The 22053-nt window shown below is 42.4% G+C and overlaps 1 protein-coding gene across 1 annotated transcript in view; it reads left to right on the top strand.

Annotated features, from left to right (window-relative positions):
• Positions 1–22053, top strand: part of Dnah9 (dynein axonemal heavy chain 9) — a 341793-nt gene that overhangs the window by 175818 nt on the left and 143922 nt on the right. The window contains 4 exon segments of the mRNA XM_028869363.2: positions 2676–2837; positions 7320–7516; positions 13918–14080; positions 15942–16065. Coding sequence (XP_028725196.1) covers positions 2676–2837; positions 7320–7516; positions 13918–14080; positions 15942–16065 — 646 coding nt within the window.

Here is a 22053-nt window from a genome sequence, read left to right as displayed (position 1 = left end):
ACCCATGCCATGGTACTCAATGTAAGCTGCACACATCATCCCATCTACTTCAAATAATATTTAGGTTACACAGAATACCTAAAACAAAACAAATATTTGTAAGTAGTTGTTTTTATTTGTTGTTTATGGAGTAATAACCAAAAATGTACATATTTGGTACAGATATAATCTTTCCTGAATATTTTTTATCCAAGGTTTGTTGAACACATAGATGGAGAACCCATGGTTAGGAAATACTTCCTTTTTCTTGTGCTCAGATTTTCTGTATTCTTATGCTTGGGGATGTAAGACTTTTAGAAGTCAAGCCTGGCAGTTGTACCTTTCCATAATACTGTTCGTCTGCTCATGTTGTTGTACCTAATAACACATTTGAGATCCATTCTACCCAGACTACTTGTATGTGTATCCTCCATTCTGTTTCCTTTCTCTCACTTCTTGTATTATGTGAAACTTTTGTATATTTCTGTTGTTTTATTTTCTCCCTCTTGCAAGTTACAGTTTTCTCACTCTTCATCTACTCAATGTCCTATCAATCACTGTTTTGTAAAAGTTTGTATTTGTTCAGCCCAATACCTAGACCTTCTGTGAATTGGGCTTCTCTTTCTTTTCTTCTTGGTTCATTTGGTATATCTGGCCCTGATATTCCCCATGATTTTTGTTTGATATGCAGTTTTGATTGGCTTCACCATGTGCAGATAATTTGGAGGGTTGGACAATGATGTTTGCCTTTGGAGGCTGCACTCTTCTGCTTGTGTGAGATGAAGCCCGCAGTGGCTGGTGCTGGGCTTCCATCCCTGTAAGCCTGGCACAACCCTTTGGTAACCTCTCTGTGAGGTTTAAGCATGGTTCTCCCCCTTGGTAATCCTTGAATCTAGTTTTCATCCCCCCACTCCATGAGACAAGTCAAGATCATGCAGCATCTTAAGCTCCCCATCTCTGTCTTTTCCTTTTCCTTGCTTGTATCATTGTTTGTGACTTGATAAAAGTCTCAAGAGGAAAGGTCAATATTAGTTCTGTGGCTCATTTCTCTTCTCTCTTATCCCCTCAAGTCTTCACTATCTTGGTCAACAACTGAAAACAGGGAGCTTTAAATAACTTCTCTGTCTTTTCTTCTTGATCTTAGTGGGTTGGTCCAAGATCAACCAGTTAGCCATTACTAAAAACTGAAATCTTGATGAAGGTTTTTGCTATGGCATATGGCAATGTGTAGAAAATTTAATGCTAGCCCACTCTTTGTTTCAATAAGAATTCATTCCAGGGAGGAGGGGGAGCTAGAGAGATGTCTCAGTGGTTAAAAGCGTGTATTGCTCCTGAGTTCAGGTTCCAGCACCCATGTCAGGTAGCTCATATCCTTCCGTAACTCCAGATCTATGGGATCTGACGTCTCTGGACTGTGGGCACCTACGCTTATGTCCATATACTCACATTCAGGTACATGCACATATATGCAACTTTTAAATATATCTTTCAAAGGGAGAGTCTGTTGCAAATCTATGCCAGGCAGCATGCTACGTACTGGTGATACAATGACAAAAATCAACTGTAATCATAATGAAATCCATTTGCTTTCCTGTGAGAGTTATCATGAGCTGCAATAAACAAACTTGGAGAAAAAATAATTTGAGGAGATAATGATTCTATATTGGAGATTTATACAGAAAGGACCCTGTGAGGTATATCAGAGCAAGTATTATTCAACAGAAGAGCATCTCAGAAGTCTTTAACCAAGGCATTAAGGAATGGAATCATGAAAGACAAGCATAGGAAGTAAACAAGGAAGAATGGAGGCACAAAAAGTGTGCAGGATCAGAAAGAAAAAATTAAAAGTGGAAACTAGGTGTCAGGGGAGGTAATGATGAGAATGATCATGAGGAGTAGACTGTAGCAATGTTATGAACAGATGTTTGTGCTGTGTATGAATAACAAGGAACCATTAAGTGCCCCCCTGTCTTCCAAGACAAGAAAGCAATGAAAGTAAACAAGAGGATGAGTTTAAAGCTAGATAGAGGATCCGTTGATGTCGTTAAGTCTGTCTCCATTTTCTTTTTCATTGAAAGCAGATGTTCATGTGTTGGCTAATAATAGCAAAGAGAGGTGTCAGAGACTTGAAGAATCAACACATCTCTGAAACACCTAAGAAGGGAACCCAATAGAGATGAACACATTGGTTGCTGATCTGCAAAGGCCAGCTATTTCCATCTTATCATCTGTCATTATTCTGATTTTAAATTATTAATTTAATTAATTTAAATTTAAAATCATTAAACTGATTTTAAATCAGTTTTCAAAATGAACCATGTAGGACTGAAACATAACATGCCTTTCCCCACAAACTCCTTCTGAGCATTGCAGATGTCCCCTCCATTGCAACATACTCTTTAGTGAGGTAACCACCAGGCACCATCTCTAGAGCAGTGTTTCTCAACCTGTGGGTCACAATCTCTTTGGCAAACCTCTTCAAAAAATATATACCTTATGATTCATAACAGTCAGCAAAATTACAGTTATGAAGTAGCAATGAAATAATGTTATGGTTAGGGGTCACCACAACATGAGGAACTGTATTAAAGGATCACAACATGAGGAAGATTGAGAACCACTGTTCTAGAAAGTTCTTTTAGCTGCTGTCCTTCTGAGCTGTTGCTAACGTTATCTGTTGTCTGCTCTCCTGGCAGGGCATTCTCTTCTCCTCCATAGAATGTGTGAAGTCCACACAGGATCTAGTAAAACTCTATCTGCATGAATCAAATCGAGTTTATCGGGATAAGATGGTGGAAGAAAAGGATCTCGATCTTTTTGACAAAATCCAAATGGACTTCCTCAAGAAAAATTTTGATGTAAGTGTTGCTTATGGTGTTTTTATGTTTAAAAATAAGTAAATAATGATGAACATGCAGATGATCACCCAAATCAATCTAATCTACTAAATTGGGGGATGCCAGAGATTGGGCTGAAAAGGGAAATTCTATCATGATTTTGCCTGGTCAAAAAATGAAGGGCAAGATGTAGTTTATTCATAGATCTCACATTGAACAGATTCCTAGAGAGTATCTAGTTCACAGGCACATGTGATACTGAGGCCCCTCAGAGCTCCACAGCTGACATCTCTGATGGTGTGCAGCATCCTGATACTGTGAGCTCTCAGCTCTCCCATGGTCACCATTTTGAAAGTGTTAATAACTGGAAATATGGAGCAATTCTGAAACAACATTTAGAATGATGTTGGACTCTAGATGTTTACATTAATGACTTCATGTATTTCCTTGTCCAGAAATTAGAGAGAAGAACTACTTGTGATCTCATCAGCTCCTACTCCTCCTCCCCCTTCCTTCCTCCCCTCCTCCTTCCTTTACTATGAAATAGAGCTTTGCTATACAACTGAACTGTTCTTGAATTCACTATGTATCCAAGTCTCTATGTAGCCTAGGCTAGCCTTGAACTCTCGATTTTCCTGCCTCCCACCTCCTAATAGATGGGATCGCAAGCACGTGCCACCATATGACCCCCTTTTCTGCTACACCTTTGCTTTGTGACTATGATCCTCAAAATGTGCCCTTCTAAACAGTTGGAAACACATCTTGATGGAAAGAGTGAGGAAGGGCTTCATATGATACCCCTCTCTTGGAAACTCATGGTGCATTTAACACTTAAACCCAGAAGTCTGCAATCATCCTAATTCACACACCATTTTGCAAATACATTGCACCCTAAAACTCATTTGCTTTTGTCAAGAGTTCCTAACTCATAGAATGACTAGAACAGAGGATGTGCCTTGGATACCAGAACACTGACATTCCCAGTGTCAAAATTACCCTGCAGCTAACATAGAACCTTCAAGCAGAGCCCCATGTTTTCTATCCTCTTTTGAATTAAAAATAATCAAACCCTGTCTGTCAATACACTATGCTCTCTCTATACTCAATGAATTAGTCTGTCTCCTGTTGTTTTAACAAAATACCTTAAGCTGGGTAATTTAGACTTCGATGTATTTGGAGCACAGATCTGGAAGCTGAAAGTCTAAGATGGGGTGGCCCTATGGTTTGGCCTCTGTGAGGGGATTCATGGCAATGGCAGGTGCAGCGGTAGAAGAGACAGGGTGCTAAAAGGAGATGAGATCGATGAATTAGGCTCACTTTTCAATAATAATGCACTCCTGGAAGAGTTGACAGCACATTGCCCAAGCTAATTAGAATCATTAGCTTCAGAGGGCAGTGTCTGCAGTGACCTAATCACCTTCTGTCTGGCCCCACCTTTTAAAGAGACCAGTGTCTATCACATAGCCGACTAGGGATCTAGCTGCTAACGTGTAAACCTTTGGGAAGCAACCCACATCCACACTGCAGCACCCACTCTGTGTCAGATCCATATTTTCTTCTGGTAAGACCCTCTGAGGATGTCACATCTGGAATCATCCTAATTCACACACCATTTTGCAAATACATTGCACCCTAACACTCATTTGCTTTTGTCAAGAGCTCATGTCTAAATGGCCACCTTCCTGGTGCTTGAAAGAACCTGTTAAGCTTTCAAGATAAACACCCTTACTTCTACTTCCTGCATCATTTTCATGGAACCTTATGTTCAGGTCTCTCCCATCTTAGATGCCCCACTATGAGTACTGCAGAGTTAGCCAATTTGTGTACTTGTAAGTTAAATTTGCAGATAAGCTTTCTTTTTATGAGTTGATCTGAGCTAGAACTTTAAAGTCAATACTCTGTGTCTGGAGTAGAGCTCCTTGTGTGGCTTTGGATGAAAGGCACACATCATTTGATCAGAGATCAAAATATAGTTCACACGGCCATTATTCTGACAACACCTGGGAAGACAGCTGAATCCCCTTGCCTGCGTGTATCCTAGCACTGGGATCAGGACAACGTTGCCAGATTCATCACAAAGTGATTCAGCCCTGTTTTTAAAGCCTCAAGTTCCCTGACTTGTAGCTCCTGGTGACATAGTGTCACTGTTAAGTATGCTTTGATTCACCGTATTGGGTGGCTTCCTCTTTCCCTTCTACACAACATGGCTCTGATCACTAAACTGGAGACTTGTTTTGTTCATCAAAGAATCTTTGTAGACGAGGCTTTTCAAAACTGCACTTTCCTTTCTCTCCTGATAGATCCTTAGTATAAATCGACACCCATCAGGATCAAGCCAGTATGTTAGCTTGTTCTCAAGATGGGCCAATGTGTTTCTGCATTCCTTTCCTGTGCTTTCTTATTTATTTTATTTTTATTTTATGTGTATAGATGTTCTGCCTGCTCATATGTCTGTGCACCATGTATATGCCTGGTGCCCATGGAGGCTGAAAGAGGGCATTGGATCCCCTGAAACTGATGTTACAGAGGGCGGTGAGCCACCATGTGGGTGCTTGGAATCAAACCTGGGTCCTCTTGAAGGGCATCCGATGCTCTTAACCACTGAGTCATTTCTCCAAATCTGTCTTAGAGTAACTATTACTGTGATGAAACATCATGACCAAGAAGCAACTTGGGAAGAAAAGGGTTTATTTCATTCACAGTTTCATGTTATAGTTAATCATCAAAAGCAGTGAGGGCAGGAACTTGAGCAGGGCAGGAACTTGGAGGCAGAAGCTGATGCAGAGGCCATGGAGGGGTGCTGCTTATTGGCTTGCTCTCCATGGTTTGCTCAGTCTGCTTTATTATAGAACCCAGGACCACTGGTCCAGGAGTGGCCCCACCTCCAACAGCCTGGGCTCTCCCCACATCAATCACTAATTAAGAAAATTCCTTACAGGCTTGCTTATAGTCTAATCTTATGGAGGCGTTTTCTCAACTGAGACTCCCTCCTCTCTGATGACTTTAGCTTGTGTCAAGGTGACATAAAACTAGCCAGCACAGACCCCTATTATATCTTCTTAAACTAGAAAAAGCAGCTCTTTTGCTTCATTCAACCTACCCAGATGTCTGGGCAATTGTTGTTACAATTAACAAAGCTAGAATAGGTTAGGTTTTTTTTTTTTATGGGCCTGAAAAGACCCTCAAAAGTCAGTGCAAATCTGATAGTCATCAGTCTAGCCCCCTTTCTTATGCTCAGTCAAAATGCCTGGTTTCTCTGTGTGTGATGTGCCCTGCTCACTTTCTCTCCATTGTGTTTGGTGGCTCTTGCTCAGAAAGTTTATAAGGCTAACACTGTTGTGACTTGGTCCTGGCAGTGGCCCCTACTGGTCATCTGTTTCCCATAAGGATTTCCTAGTCTGAATTTTAGAAAGCCTTCCTGGGACACATCACTTCTATAATATTGCTTCCCACATGAAGTCTTGGGTATCTAGATTTTGACAAGCAAATAGTTTGCTACTGTGCCCTCTAATATGAACTAACAATTATCTGCCTCCAAAGTACTTAGAGAATGTGTTGATAATGAAGAGATGAAGAGTTGTGTCTGTTTAATTAACCCAATTGTGCTAGTCATTATACGATATGGTAATAATTTGTCCTGGGGTAAGATTTGACAAATGGTAAGACAGAATCCTTATGAAAGTTTTTTGGTTTTGGTTTTGGTTTTTTTTTGGGGGGGGAGGGGGGTTGTTTGTTGGTTGGTTGGTTGGTTTTTTGTTTGTTTGTTGGTTTGTTTGTTTTGAGACAGGGTTTCTCTGTGTAGCTTTGGTGCCTGTCCTGGAACTCACTCTGTAGACCAGGCTGTCCTCGAACTCACAGAGATCTGCCTGCCTCTGCCTCCCGAGTGCTGGGATTAAAGGTGTGTGCCACCACTGCCTGGCCCTTATGAAAGTTTTATAAACAGTGCACTCCACTCTAAATGTTTTCATATTATGGAAAACCTTATATAGAGACCAGCAAACTAAGGATAAGAGCTACTAGAATATTCTTCAGAAACCAAGTCCTCTCTATGGGTGGAGCCAACCTCACAGGAGACATGCTTTATGATCATGTTGTAGGTTGGAGAATAAGAACCATTGAAATGAATGTCGAGTAAGCGAGGCCACTGGGCTGTGATCCCTTGTATCCAACATTGCCAAAGAAGCTCCTGCTTAGAAAAATCCACCTGTGTCCTCATCCACTCTTTTGAAAACAAAAATATTTTTACAGTGCTTTAGAGGTGGATTCCTCCCATTCTCCACTTCCCACCATTAATCTGTAAGGATTAACAAGCAAGGTTTATGAGTTCCTGGATTTGGTAAACCCAGGGTAAAAGTCTACCTCCTAGGAAAGTCTCAAAGAGGAAGTAGCTCCGATGATGACTTTCTATGGAGCATGTAGAGAAAGCAGTCAGGTTAGGGTCTCCACCATATGTGGTACCAGATGAGAGCATAGAAGAGCCTCACCTCTGTGTCCTCTCACCAGGATATTGAAGAGATGCTGCAGAAGACCCAAAGCCTGAACATGTATTGTCACTTTGCAAACGGCATTGGTGAGCCCAAATACATGCCCGTGCAATCATGGGAACTTCTGAGCCAGACTCTGGTGGAAGCCCTGGAGAGCCACAATGAAGTCAATGCCGTGATGGATCTGGTTCTCTTTGAGGATGCTGTGCATCACGTGTGAGTGTGCGATCTCTTCCTTAGGTCCTCTTCGTGGCTTTTCTTTCCCAGTGTCGGGGAGGTCTCAATCAATTATTCCAAGTCACTTTCTTTTTTCCTAGAGTTTTTAAATTAGTTTTTTGAGAATTTCATGCTATGTATTTTGACCAGATTCCCCACCTCAACCCATAACAGTTCTATTAAGCTAGAAGTCAGCCACTGTTATCCATCAGTGAGGGTCAAGATGGCTGCTGGTAGTGTGCTACAGCTGCAGTTTTACCAGTGGCCATAGGGGGCAGTAGAACACAGGGCTCCGCTCAGGCAGAATTGGATTTACTTCCACATTCTCATTTACTGTACCTGTTTATAATCACAGCAACACAGAGATTTGAGATCATAAAAGAGGCACCAGGACCCCCATCTACACACACACACACACACACACACACACACACACACACACACACACACACACACACACACACACTTTTCCAAGTACACATATATTTCAAAACTTAAATATTACTATGCGTGCTTGTACTATGTAGTCAGTTACTAACAATAATCACCAGCACGCCCAGATAACTTACACTCACACAGTGTGCCTCCTATCTAGCCCTTTATATTGTCCAGTCTGAGTTGACACTCTTGGTGCCTTCCAGTGTCCTTCCATCCTGCCCAAGGTTCTGGGTCTTCACTGCTAAATTCTGACTGAAGCATGGCTGTCACCTGAGTTGAAGGAAGCAGTTTTCCTTCCCCACCCATCCCATGAACCCCAGAGCTCAGAGAGGGACAGGCTCCTTCTCCTCACCCTCACCACGATGGCATATTGAAGCCATTTCTCCCTTTTAAAAGATGTATTTGTTTTTGTTTTATGTATATAAGTGTGTTGCCTGTATGTATGTATGTATGTATGTATGTATGTATGTATGTAATGTACGTATACTGTGCATGTGCCTGGTACCCGTAAAGGCTAGTAGAGAACATCAGATCCCTTAGAACTGGGGTTACAAGTGATTGTGAGCCACCATGTGGGTGCCGTAAACCAAATCCAGGTCATCTGCAAGAGCAGTAAGTGCTCTTAACCACAACCATCTCTCCAGCCCACTCCCCGCTAACCTTCAGAAGATCCAGTCATTCTGAAGCACGGGCTCTCTATTTTCACGATCCTGCTCTCTCCTTGACAATGCCTATTGATGCCCAGTCACCTCTTTTCATTCAGCACCTGGGCAGTCTTCTTCCTGACATCTAGCCCTGATCTGTGTGTTCCCTGGCCTCTTTGGCTCCTGTGACCTTGTCTACATGCCCAGACCCTCAAACACATACTCTTGCCCACCATGTCTACTGTCAGTGATGAACTCACTTTCGGAGTCTGATTTACAAATATCTCTGTGACTCACAGGTCCATTTCCCCCTTCCAGTAGCCTCCCAACCTCTGGCTGTTCTTTACTCCATCAAGACTTCCATTTATGGGCCAGATGCTGCATCATACATATCCCATATCCCTTTCCCTTCCGTGTCTTCTTGGTTCACAGATAGTTATCCCAACCCAGGCTTCCTGAACTCTACTGCCAGTGTGTCTGTGGTACCAAATACAACTCTAGTTAAGCCACACTGCCTCCTCTTCATCCCTCTCCTGATTGTTAAAGGAAGTCCCCCAAACATGATGGCTAGTGTTGCTTCCTATCTGTGGCCAGACAAATCGGGTAGACCCTAAACGTGGCCTGAAATTCTGTCGGTCCTGCCCTGTCTTCGGTTACAGCTCGAGAACGCAAATCTTATTTTCCTGAGATAATAAAAGTGACTAGAAGAGAATGCTCACACTCACCTCCTGTGTACATGGAGACTACCTGAACCCACCTGCCTCATGCATCTCATGCATAAAGTCCCATCAGCCTTCCTATTTCAGCTCAAGAATCTCCTTGTTCCTTCTGAAGGCCAGTTACTCCTCCTGTCGTGGGGTCCCATTCCTTTTTACCTCCTTGGTAACCTTCCTTCTTCCTGTAATTACTCCCCCATCCCTCCATCCTCACACTTTACCCCATCACTAATTTCTGGGTCATATGTATCAGCACGTGAACATTTTCAATTGTCAAAAATAGAATAAGCTGTTTCTTGGCCGAGTCTTCCTTTTCATCCACCACTCCCATTTCTCTGCTCCTGCTCACAACAGAACCTATCACAGAGGCAGTCCATACCTGTCACTCTCCCCCTCTGCCTCTGTCCTCAACCAGCTCTTCCTGCCACATGAGCAAGTCACTATGAGCATCCCTGCCTACCTCTCACTAAGGTCCAATGCTTGGGGACTAGAAAATGTCTACAGGGCCACCTCTGCACAGCTTCGGGGAAGCAGCCTGGCCTCGCTGTGTGCCTTCTTCTCTTTCTGGAAGCCCCTCTGATGACTCCCTTCACCATGCCAGCAGAGTCTGCTCTGCCCTTGCTGAAGGCTTTACACTAGATCTTGACTTCGCTTTGGTACAATTGTCATCCAACTTTTCTCTTTGCCTCTTCGTTTTTCCTCCTCATGTGTATTTTCAGCATGTTCTTTTTCTCCTCTTAGAATCACAGTAGTTATTAATCACACAGACCTTCAGATGTACTGCTTTTGTGCTCCAAAAAGTCTTATTAGTCCTCCAGGGTGAGTGTGTGTGTGTGTGTGTGTGTGTGTGTGTGTGTGTGTGTGTGTCTTCAAAGAACCAGCTTCCTCCAGCTGTGCTGTGGGGCATCTTCAGCTTTTGTTTTTAATCTCTCAGAAATTCAGTAATGGGCTTAACGTAGACAGCCTTGGTTTTCTAGCCCAGGAGTCCTCTAGAATATTGATCTTCTTCTTAAAGTTTGTGATTTAAATTCAGAGTCCCTTGCCCTTGTCAGAGGTTGCTAATGAAGCCCCAGCTGGAGTCTAATGCTGACGGCTGCAGACGTACCCATTCTAACTCAGAAACCTCATCACTAGTGATGCATTTCCCATCTAGATATTGAATCACAGAGCCCATGCTATGCTGAATTCAGGCCTACAAGAGTAGAGTTGGGTACGAAGTAGTCCAATGACCAGTTGTGCCCCAATTCTTCCTCTAAGACTGCCCCTCTCCTCCAGCAATCCATTCCAGTCTCCACCATTCCTGAATGAGAATGCAGGGCCTAGATGCTGGACACCAGTGTCTCCTTTCATCAGGCACCAGTGCAGATGCAGAAAAAACAATCCTTTGCACGGGGCATAATGAAAAATTACAGACAGCGCCTTAAATGTGCTACTGAGTGCAAACACTGGGATTTGTTTCAGCTTAATAAAACTGTATTGGATAGCTTCAATGTGCTCACTCTGTAATGGATACAAAATGAACATGCATACTCTTTAGGCATGTGGAAATGATAGTTTAATAAGAAGGCAAGAGAAGGGTAAATCTAGCTGGTAATGACAGAGCATAAGTTCCACAATTAAATAAGTGGCGTGAAAAGGGAAAGTAATAAAAGAAGGAAATGTAGGCCAATAAATAACTCCTGAATATTTAGGCAGACAAGTCGTAACCACACAGAATTCGGTGCCATATGGTTTTAAGTCCTAAATATTTCTCTATCTCTTCTAAGGCACTGAAGGTAAACAAAAGGGGTAAAGTGAAAATTGAAGGGGACTCAGAATGCACATGAAAGGGCCTTACGAATTTAGAAGTGAGCCTTGAATGAAAAAACATGAACCGAAAATGCACAAATGAAAAACATCATGATTTAGATACATAAAAAGTATTCAACTCCCTAGAAAATCAAATTAAAATCAAAACTGTAATATTTAGCTTTTTAAATTGTCAAATATATGTGTGTGTATATAATAAATATACACATGCATAAATGGGGCCCATACCCACTGCATGCTGCTGAAAGGGTTGTTGACACACAAACATTTTTGCAAAGGTTTCCTTTCCAACAGCAAATATGCTCCACAGGAGAGATGAGGCTGTGAGAACCCTCAGTCATGACCGAGTCATACATGCAACTTCACACGCATGCATATTTTGTTAACCTGTCAAACCCCATCTTCCAAAACCACTCCCCAGTACCACCACCCACACACATTGAGGTTAGCCAGAACTTAATTGTTCACCATTGTTTGTTTTGAATATGGAGTAGTATCATGAACACAGGTCAGAGATGCAGGAATGTAGGGTGTATAATCCAAGCTCAAATGGATCCTCTGCTTCTTAGCCAGAAGTACAACACCCAAATTTTAATTCTCATACTCTTTGTCCAAAGACCACCAACACCGGAATTCACTGACTTACACTGTAACTCAGTGAATGCAGCTCAGTGTGTTCTTGCTCTCCAGCATGACGGAACCATTGGGTCAGTTGTTTTACCTGAGTCGAGCACAGATGAGCACCACCATTCTGAAGAGCTTTTTTTTTTTTTTTCATTAAACTTCCTGAGCCATTAAAATATTGCCTTGCTGTTTGGCTCAGCAATTTTACATCTAGAAAACTCACCCCCAAGGAAATGATTGGAGATATAAACAAAATGTTATTACATATTATTTGGAAGTGGAGATATTGGAAGCTGCCTAAGTATCAAATAGTAGGGTATTTCAGACAAGCAAGTTATTGTATTTTTATTATCAATACAATATTGATATTCTATATGGTAGTGTTCCACCATCAAATGCACAGCTTAGGAGACTGCTTAAAGGCTCAGAGAAGTCATCACAATCTATAGCTAAATGAAAAAATGATTTCAAGACATTATATTCAATGTCTAAGGGTTGGCTTGGTGATAGAGTGCTGCTTATCATTGTGGGGACATGGATTTGATCTCCAGGACTGAAAACAAGTAAACAAAACATTATGCTCATATATAAGCGGCCCTCGAATTTTAAAAGCTACGGGATAGAAATGCATTGACATTTCAGATGTAATAACCAAATATATATTTACAGACATCCAGGCACACTAGTCTAGAAGGCCACAAAAGTAATGTCAGTAGGATTTATTGATTGTGGGGGTATTGTGTCCCCCAAAATATTGTGTATTCTAATAAATTATCTGGTCAGAGAACAGACACCATAGATACAAAGCTAGAAAATGGTGCACTCACACCTTTAATCTAGCATTCAGAGATAGAAATCCTCTGGATCTCTGTGAGTTCAAGCAATTGGAAACAGCAAGCATGTGACACGCTTTAATCCAGAAAGCCAGCCTTAATCCAGAAACAGCTTAATCCAGAAAGCAGCTTTAATCAGAGTGGTGTAGAAAGCAGAAAGATATAAAGGCTGAGAACAGAAATAGAAGATTTGGTTAGGCATTGGCTGTTAGCATGCTGTTAAGCTTCAGCTTTGAGCAACACAGTTCAGCTGAGATTCATTGGATGAGAACAGAAGTTTCCAGTCTGAGAAACAGATCAGCTAAGGAATTGAAGGAGATAGCTGTGTTTGTTCTGTCTTTGATCTACCAGCATGGACCCCAATAACTGCCTCAGGTTTGATTTTATTAATAACAACTTTTAAGATTCCTGCAACATCTGATAGACAATAGAATTGTGGGGTTTTTGTTCCCTATGTTTTTTTATATTTCATATAATGAGAAGCCGCTAGGTGCCTTATATAAGATCCACTGCTGGTGGAGATTAATGGAAGGTTGGCATGGCAGCCTGAAGAGGCTGCCAGTGTGTCATTTGAGGGAGGTCTCTTGGGTTGGGAGTGGCTTCCTTTGGAGGTGATGATCTAAGCCCAGAGGAAACTGAAATACTCTCCCATTGCTGGGGTGGAGAAATGAGTGCTGGAAGTGCTAAGATATTAGAGGGGAAGAATCCAGAACCCCACGAAGTGAGCGCCTTGAAGATTAACATTCAGCATCTGCAAATATCCATTGCTTGAACATCAGCATCTGGGAAGAGTGAGAGGGCAGAGACTCAAGTCTGGACTCCCTGCTTTCTTCCAGTTGCTTTAACTTTGTTCCCTTTCTTCCTAAGACAGATACTTCTTGCCTTGCCTTAGCATCTCTAGACTTTCTCTGATTGTTTTCTAGTAGCATGTTTTCTACTTTTCTTCATTTTCATGGTCCCTCTTTTATCCAAAGTCACAAGTAGGTAAGAAAGAGGGAATTGGGATAGAGATAGAGTCAGTGAGGGAGAAGAAGAAAATCACCCAGAGTCCCTCTCCAGCCTCACCACTTACCCTGTCAGGACTGCCAGGCTGCCCTGGACTTTTCCCTAATTCTGCCTGGTTCACTAGGACCTCTGGCTTTCGGTAAAACAATGACAATTGCAGTGCACTTGGGCAGGAAGGTGACACCAAGTTTGGAGGACAAGCTATGGAAGTTCCCCAGAGTTCAGTTATACCTCCAAGAGAGGCTCCAGCTTCCTCTGCAACCATCATGCCCTTCATGCTCCTCACTGTGGACAGTGGCCTCTGTGATAGGCTTCTGCTTGCTCCTCCTCAGCTGTCACATCAACCGAATCCTGGAGTCCCCTCGGGGAAATGCCCTGCTAGTCGGCGTAGGAGGGAGTGGTAAGCAGAGTCTGACGAGGCTGGCAGCTTTCATCAGCTCCATGGATGTGTTCCAGATCACCCTGCGCAAAGGCTACCAAATCCCTGACTTCAAGGTAAGTTCAGCCACTGTGGGAGGAGACCCTGCCTCTCTCTGGCCACCTACAATCCCTTTCATCTTTCTTTGGTTCTCTACACCCCCTACCCAGAACCTCCTATGAATTGTCCATGTTCTCCTTAGTTCCCAGGCTGGTGATAGGAGGGGCTCTTTCCAGGGTCAGCACTCTTCCCACAGTGTCCTCTCCAGGGTCAGCCTCTATGGGACCTCCTCCACCCTTTTACACCAGTGTGCCTGGGCTCTTGCCCAGTCTGTATCCATTTGCCACACAGCTTGCTAGCTGCTCTAGTAGACAGTCTGACCAAGTTTTATAAGAAATTCATATTTTAAAAGAAAGGGAATAACCACTGTTTCTGGGACCTTCTGGGACATCTTCTGGTTTCAGATAGAAGCCACAGTCTATGCTTTGGACAGCGAAGAAGGGCAGTATACAGGACTTTCAAAGGTCATTTGTCCAGCAGCCTCTTGTATCTACAGCCACAACCATGTCACTGTAGAAAGTTACGGTATAATTTCCATCAGGAATTGTCCTTTGTATTCCTAGGAGAACTCCTGCCAGCACTAAACCAGACCTATCCACCTGCCCTCTTCATCTCTCAGGCAGTGATGAGAGCACTAGATATTCACTTGTGCTCTGAAGCCACAGCCCAGTTTGTCAACACTGACCCCATCCAAGTTTGGATGTGGTCTTTCTTCAGTGTTTCCAAAGACAAGCTAGTGGGCTGGGATATGAGCATTTATAGAATGGTGTTATGCTAAATCTTGGCTATGTATCCAAATCTCTGGGGATTTTCCAATAATGCTGATGTCTGCCTCCCTCCCCAAGCCATTCAGATTTAGCTTGTGTGGGGAACCACCTGAGCATCGGGACTGCTCAAAGGATACTGTAGGTCAGTGGTTCTCAACCCTTCTAATGCTGCGACCCTTTAAGACAGCTCCTTATGTTGTGGTGACCCCTCCACCATAAAATTATTTTTATTGCTGCTTAATAACTATAATTTTGCTACTGTTATGAACTGTAATGTACATATCTGTGTTTTCCAGTGGTCTTAAGTGGCCCCTGTGAAAGGGTCATTTGACACCCAAAGGAGTCATGACCCACAAATTGAGATCTACTGCTCTGGGTGATTCTAAGGAGAATTGAGAAACACTGTCTTAGATCCTAAGTATAGGATAAGAACCATTAATCCAAAGAGAGGCCAGTTGCCTTTGAAGTGTTATTTGAATACTACAGAAGTTCTACAATAAAAGAATGTGTGACATCATCAGGAAATCAGCTCTGAAGGGCACTAGGGAGAATGAAGCATAGTGGGATGCAATGTAAACCTGTAATAGTTATACAAAACGGGTTACACTGGATAAATTCAGGGTTTGGTATCTTAGCTCCAGATTTCATCCATCTTCAGCTTTGACTGGGTTTCCCATGGGTGGTTTTGTGTTTGCACCTATGTCTGTGTTCTCCAGCATATTTCTTTTTCAATCAAAATCTTTCTCTTGAGCTCGTCATAAGAGCAGGAGGAGTTGCTGGTATGAGACACATTTATTCCCGTACAGGTAGCCCCTAGTACATGACTTTTCTGATAATTTGCCTTCTGAAGCAAGTTATTCACTTACTTGATGACATTTGAGCAAGGACCATACCTGTCCTTTGGAAAGGACCACCTCGGTTATCATTCTGCAGGAGCTGCCTAGAAATGTGGCATAGTTCCCTACCCCTTTCTGAAAAGTAGCATTCCTCCCTACCTCTCATTGCCATCTTGCTTGATGTCCAGCTGATGAGGATAAGCAAATGCTTCCATTCCTGAAGAGTGAGTTGCCAATCTCTTCTGAGGAATCCCTAATTATTGACAATCTTGCAGGTGGACCTGGCCAGCCTGTGTCTGAAAGCTGGGGTGAAAAATCTCAGCACGGTGTTTCTCATGACTGATGCCCACGTGGCTGACGAGAGGTTCCTGGTGCTTATCAATGATCTCCTGGCATCGGGTAAGAAAGTCTTTACATTTGAAAACCTCTAAAAAAAGTCTGAGTCATTTAAAGATGGAGAGGTGGTCTGAGGTCGGGAAAGTCAGGTTGTAGGCAACAGAAAACTCACACAGTGAAGGGCTGATTTGCCAAAGCCCTCCCCAGGGCTATTGCAGCTTACAGCCCCACTGGCTGTTAGAGTCTATTTTCACTGTGGATCAGCGCTCATTTTGAGACTCTTTGTGGGATAAGATCTGATCAAGGGAAGAGGAGCAGTGAGGCATCTGAAAATTTTCTAATTCAGAGAGTAGATGCTGTTTCCTCAGAGTACGCATGAGAAAGAGAAGGTGGAACGTATGTAGGTCTTCAGAGTGGTTAGATGCTGGGAGAAGACAGAGGGAGAGAAGATGCACCAGCACCACAGGGTGAGATCAAGTCAACAGTCAGTTCAGCAAGGATTCAGAACCTTGATGAAGAAAAGTGGAGGCAGCAACAAACAAAGAAATTCTCCAACTGTCCTCAGTCTCCAGTGAAGTCCACATGAATTGCCAAGTGCCCCACAACTGAGGAAGTAGGAAGCTTAGTTCTTGCAAATTTGTTATTCTTTTTTTTTTTTTTTTTTTTTTTTTTTTTCGAGAAGGTTTTTGGTAGCTTGTGCCTTCCTGAACTCACTGGTAGCCAGCTGCTCGAACTACAGAGATCGCCTGCCTGCCTCCCGAGTGCTGGGATTAAAGGCGTGCGCCACCACCGCTTACTTACTTAGGAATTCATGATTTATATAAGGCATTCTAAAAACCAATTACATATGTTTGAAGACATGTACATAGTCACATGAAAAGATAAAGCACATCAATGAGCAATGTAGTTGATAATTTTGCATATGTAGGTTATGCATTTGCATAAATGCATATTAATGTCAATAAAAGAGAATGTGCATTCAAATATACATGTAAACCACCTTTTCACCTGGGTCACGAGAACATTCAGTATACAGATGTCCCGCCACAGTTCCCTGTACTTCAAAAGCCCATTCTTTCAGGACTGGACTATGATCACAGAATATTTCTCTACCATTTCCCCCATACCATAAGTGTTACATTTCAGGATGATGTCACTGCTTCAGAGTCACTGTCTGCTTCGTGGCATGTGCATATAGCGTTGCCTCCTGTAATCTATGACAGTCGTTTCATGGAGAGCCACTGGCTCCTGACCCAGACTATGCACTAACAGGTTCTGTCATGGCTTGTTTCTAGTGAGTAGCTCTGTGCTGGATTCCTCACTGTGCTAGCTTCTAGCATAACACTGAGCCAACATTTATTTCTTCCCCACTTGATTCTGCTTAAACTAGCTTTATATCTAAGAGTTTTCCTGCCAACTTGTACACTTTTTCTCCTCCAATCACAACTGTTCCCTTCTTAAATACTGTCTTTAACATCTTATCATAGTATTTAACCTATAATCTCACCACACTTTTTGTGATTGTATTAAGAGAGAGAGAGGATCCAATTCTCCTCCCACCCCAAAGCTATCTTAAAACCTAATTTCTAAAACAACTAAGAGGGTAAAACCAAGTTTCCAAAACTCACAGCTTTAGAGATGTTGGGCATGATGCCATCTTCATCCTGTATTTCATTTGGCGACAGTCCAGCCCAGTCACCTTCTCCTAAAATAACGTCTGAGACACAGACATTGTTCAGCTTCAGCCAACTGGAATTTCATTCCTCAATGAAATATCTTTTAATTTCTTTCATTTAAAAGACAACTTTGTTGAAATGCAGATGAATTTCTGAAGCCTTGCCCAGTAGAAATGCAGCCAGCCTGCTTGGGAGCCATCAGGTGCATAGTTTCCCCTTCAGGGTAGTTTTCCAAAGATTGTACTTTGCCCATACGTGTTAAGGTGGGGATTGTTGGATTTTGTTTGTTTGTTGTTTGTGGGTTTTTTTAATACCCTTCCTGCTGTGGGATGGTCTTTCTGTATGCTGTGTATGTATGTGAATATGTGTTGCTACCATTGGTTAGTAAAGGAGCTGATTTGGCCTATGGTAAGAAAGGTTATAACCAAACAGAAAATTCAAGAAAGAGACAGGGAGAAGAAAGGCAGAATTGAGACAACCTCTTAGAGTTGCTGGGGAAATAAGATGTAATTGAATACAGGTAAAGCCACGAGACACATGGTGATACATAGATTAATAGAAATGGGTTAATTTAAGATGAAAGAGCTAGTTAATAAGCCTAAGCCATAGACCAAGTAGCTTGTAATTAACATAAACCTTCTGTGTGTTTACTTGGGACTGAGCGGCTGCGGGACATAGGAAAACTGTGTTTATTTGGGACTGAGCAGCTGCAGGACACAGAAAAACTCCAGTCTACACCTCTCTTTGAAGGTATCAACGTCCACAGAGAGGACCAGAGCCTATCTTTTACTTTTCATTTTCCAATAGATAACCTTTGGCTGGAAAGCAACTGGATGCTGGTCCAGTCAAGGCCACAGAGGTTCCTAAAACATCTCTCAGGAATCCTTCAGTTCTGCAGAGTTGTGCTATCCCTGTTAGTGGAATTCACAGTGGAAGGAAGAAACTATACCTTGTAATTGAAGGTCAGAAAAGCTGGACTCTAGAAATAAGGGAGGAATCTGCCACAGTGAAAGGCTGGGTTGTGAAAGCCTTTCCCATACCTGATGCCTTAGGTGCTTGTTCCTGCCAATAATTCAGTACGTTGTAGTAGTTACCTGTAAGTCAGGATGGCTGTAAATGTGCAATAAATGTATGCTATCGGTTCTACCCTCCCCCAAAACGTCTGACCCAAAGAGCCAGTAACCTCATGCCATAGGCTGTGGTGTTTCCTCCCACACTTTCAGTTCTTGGTATTATGACATCTTTGCCAAAATCAAGCTGTGATGACAATGCCAGAAACAAAACAAAACAAAAAATTAGAAAGAAGAGCCTAAATGATGACCCTCTTGTTTTCCTCTTCTGTTCTAGACCCTGTATCCGTGACTCCCTTCCTGTGTCAGCCTTCCCTTTATAGTCTATATGAATATGAGATAGCCAACTGATGCTGTTTTCTCTCTACCTATTTCTGAGACTGTCCCAGTTTGTCAGTTTTTGCTATGACAAATTATGGCACTTTTTAACTCATGTCCTTCTTTCCCAGGCAGTCCCCTGGTAAAATAGTTGAGGCAGGATCTCTCTAACCCATACTCCCTTATGAATTCCTGACTGAATACAGTATAAAACCCAAGACCCTTTAGTAGAGGGGAGTAGTCTTTCTGCATGCTGCCCCTTTTCCCATTGCTGCCTCACTGCCTGACTATGAGTTAGCAGTTTCCAATTTCCTGATGCCACATACCACGCTCTTCCCAGACATCCTGACCTCCAATGCTCCTTTTGCACCTTATCCTCTTCACCCATCTCAGAAGACTAATCTCATGTCCTCTTGGTAGTACGTTCTCACTCTTCCACTGCCAGGACTAGAAATGGCCTCGTCCACTTTGAAGTATCAGTGGCTGCACACAACGTTCCCACCATATTGAAAGAAGACTGTAAATTTAAGGATACTAAAACTATACTGTCCGTTGTTTGCTAATTTTATGGTGCCAAGTAAATCCCGAGACACAAAAACATAATGATTAAATAGCTACTATCCAGTTTAGGAAAACAAGCTGATAAAACCATTAGCCATTTGAGGACTTTTATTTCACTTTCCTTCTTATACTTAATGTCTCCTGGATCCTAAAAGACAATCTGGAAATTGTCTTTTAAACTGAAGTACATAATACTGTGTGGATAAGACCACGAAAATGGTGTGTCATTGTAGATGTTTTGGTAACTCTTCATGCCATAGATAGAGAGGAACATGGGCACTGAAATAGCCACTGCAACTCCCTGATTTTTTTTTTCCTCTAGGGAAAAAAAGGAAGCAGGTTTTGGAGGGTTTTTTATTTTTTATTTTTCCATTTAACAATAGGGTGTAGGGTAGAGTCAAAGTGGACAAGCAAGTGTAATACAGAATCAAGCACTTCCCTTCCATCCCAAGCTCCGACTGACTGAGCCATACTAAAGTAACAGAGTCTCTCATACTGTAGGGGTTTGGGGAAAAAAATGGCTCCCAAAGAGAGTGGCACTATTATTAGGAGATGTGGCCTTGTTGGAGTAGGTGTGGTCTCATTGGAGGAAGTGTGTCACTGTGGAGGTGGGTTTTAAGGTTTCATCTATGCTCAAACCACACCCAGTGTCTTAGTATTACTTCCTGTTGCCTGTGGGCTTAAGATGTAAGAACCTTCACCTCCTTCTCCAGCACCATGTCCACCTGCACGCTGCCTTGCTTCCCACCATGATGATAATGGACTAAATCTCTGAACTGTAAGCAAGCCACAATTAAGTAGTTTCCTTTATAAATGTTGCTGTGGTCATGGTGTCTCTTCACAGCAAGAGAAACCCTAAGGCACACACTAACTACACAAATCCTAATCTGTCTTGCAAAATACTAAAGTGTGTAGCCTGTAAACACCTGGGGGTAGAGATGAGTCCCTAGAAGGAAAGTTTTAAGATGTTTAAAGAGCCTCAGACTCCATGTACATCACAAAATTCCCTCTGACAGCTTTCATCGAAGCCTAGTGTTAATATATCACAGAGTAAGTGACAGGATTCTTGTCAGAAATAAAGGAACACATCTGAAAATGGGAACTTTGCTCCCAGTTCAGATATGTGTGTCACTAGATACACATCCAGTGATTTTTTTTAAGTGCCTAGGATCTTGAGAAGACCAGCCACAGCCAGCAGATGAGCCTGGGTGATTTTATAAATGCCCCCAGCATCTTGGGACTAAGAATGGTCCACAAGCTCAGAGCAGCAAACATTATCTACAGCGTCAGAAAGTAAATACTGCAGGCTTTTGCAGATCACGTAATCTCTGTCACAACTGCTCAACTCTGTCACTGAAATACAAAAATAAGCACAAACAATACATAAACACAAGAGCATGGTTGTTCCCAATAAAAATGACTCATGGACAATAAAATTTGAACTTCATGTAGTTTTTGTGTGCTAGTAAATATTATTTTATTCCAAACATTCACGGTTGTCTAAGAATGTCCACATTCTTAGCTTGTAGGACACACCAAAAAGAGACAGTAAACAAAATTTCGCCTGCAGACCATGGTTCTTATCCTCAATATGCATCATATTTTAGAGAAACATCAAAGGTACATCAGCTCTGCATCTTTCAAAGGACAGAGGTGAAAAGGATGCAGACCAGTCAATTACAAATATCTAGGATGGGGGGAGGGCTGTCACACACTCACACACAAGGAAGTGCAGACAGAGGCCACAGAACTAGAAACCCTGACCACTGTAGAAACCGAGAATGTGGCACAAGCCAACTCCATCTGAGTAATCTACAGAAACAACACAAACCCTGACCTAAACCCCAACACTCCCAACACACTAAATACCTTTTATTTTCCTAGCAGCTTTCTCTGATCTTTGTTTTTAGCAAAAGAGGCTGAAATATGTTACTCCATTTGCAAGTTCTTAATTTTGACAAATGATAGCGCAAGGTACTTTATAGGCATGCTACTTATTTTTTTTATATATTTATTTAATTTTATGTGTATGGGCATTGTGCCTACATGTATGGCTGGCTGTGCACCACATATGTTCCTGGTGTCCATGGAGACCAGAAGAAGTTGCCAGATGACTTGGAACTGGAGTTAGTTGGTTATTAGCTACCATGTGGGTGCTGGGTATTAAACTCAGAACCTCTCTGAAGAGCAGCCAATGCTCTTAACTGGTGAGCCATCTCCCCAGCCCTATTTTGATCTTTCAAATGACTTAGATTATTTGCATAAGATTCCTACCCGGGTTACTGCAGGTGCAGTAGTAGTTCAAGGATGTGCACTGGTTCATATGAGCAACAAGATCAAGGCACACTAGTATTGGCGACCATTGGCTAAATTGCACACTTTGGGGACATCAAGTTCTCTTGAAAGGAACATGGGCAGGGAGACCC

This window comes from Peromyscus leucopus, chromosome 8b (genome assembly GCF_004664715.2).
Source record: "Peromyscus leucopus breed LL Stock chromosome 8b, UCI_PerLeu_2.1, whole genome shotgun sequence".
Classification (NCBI taxonomy): Eukaryota; Metazoa; Chordata; class Mammalia; order Rodentia; family Cricetidae; genus Peromyscus; species Peromyscus leucopus.
Note: the sequence above shows the minus strand (reverse complement) of the source record. Positions and strands in the feature narration are given on the sequence as shown.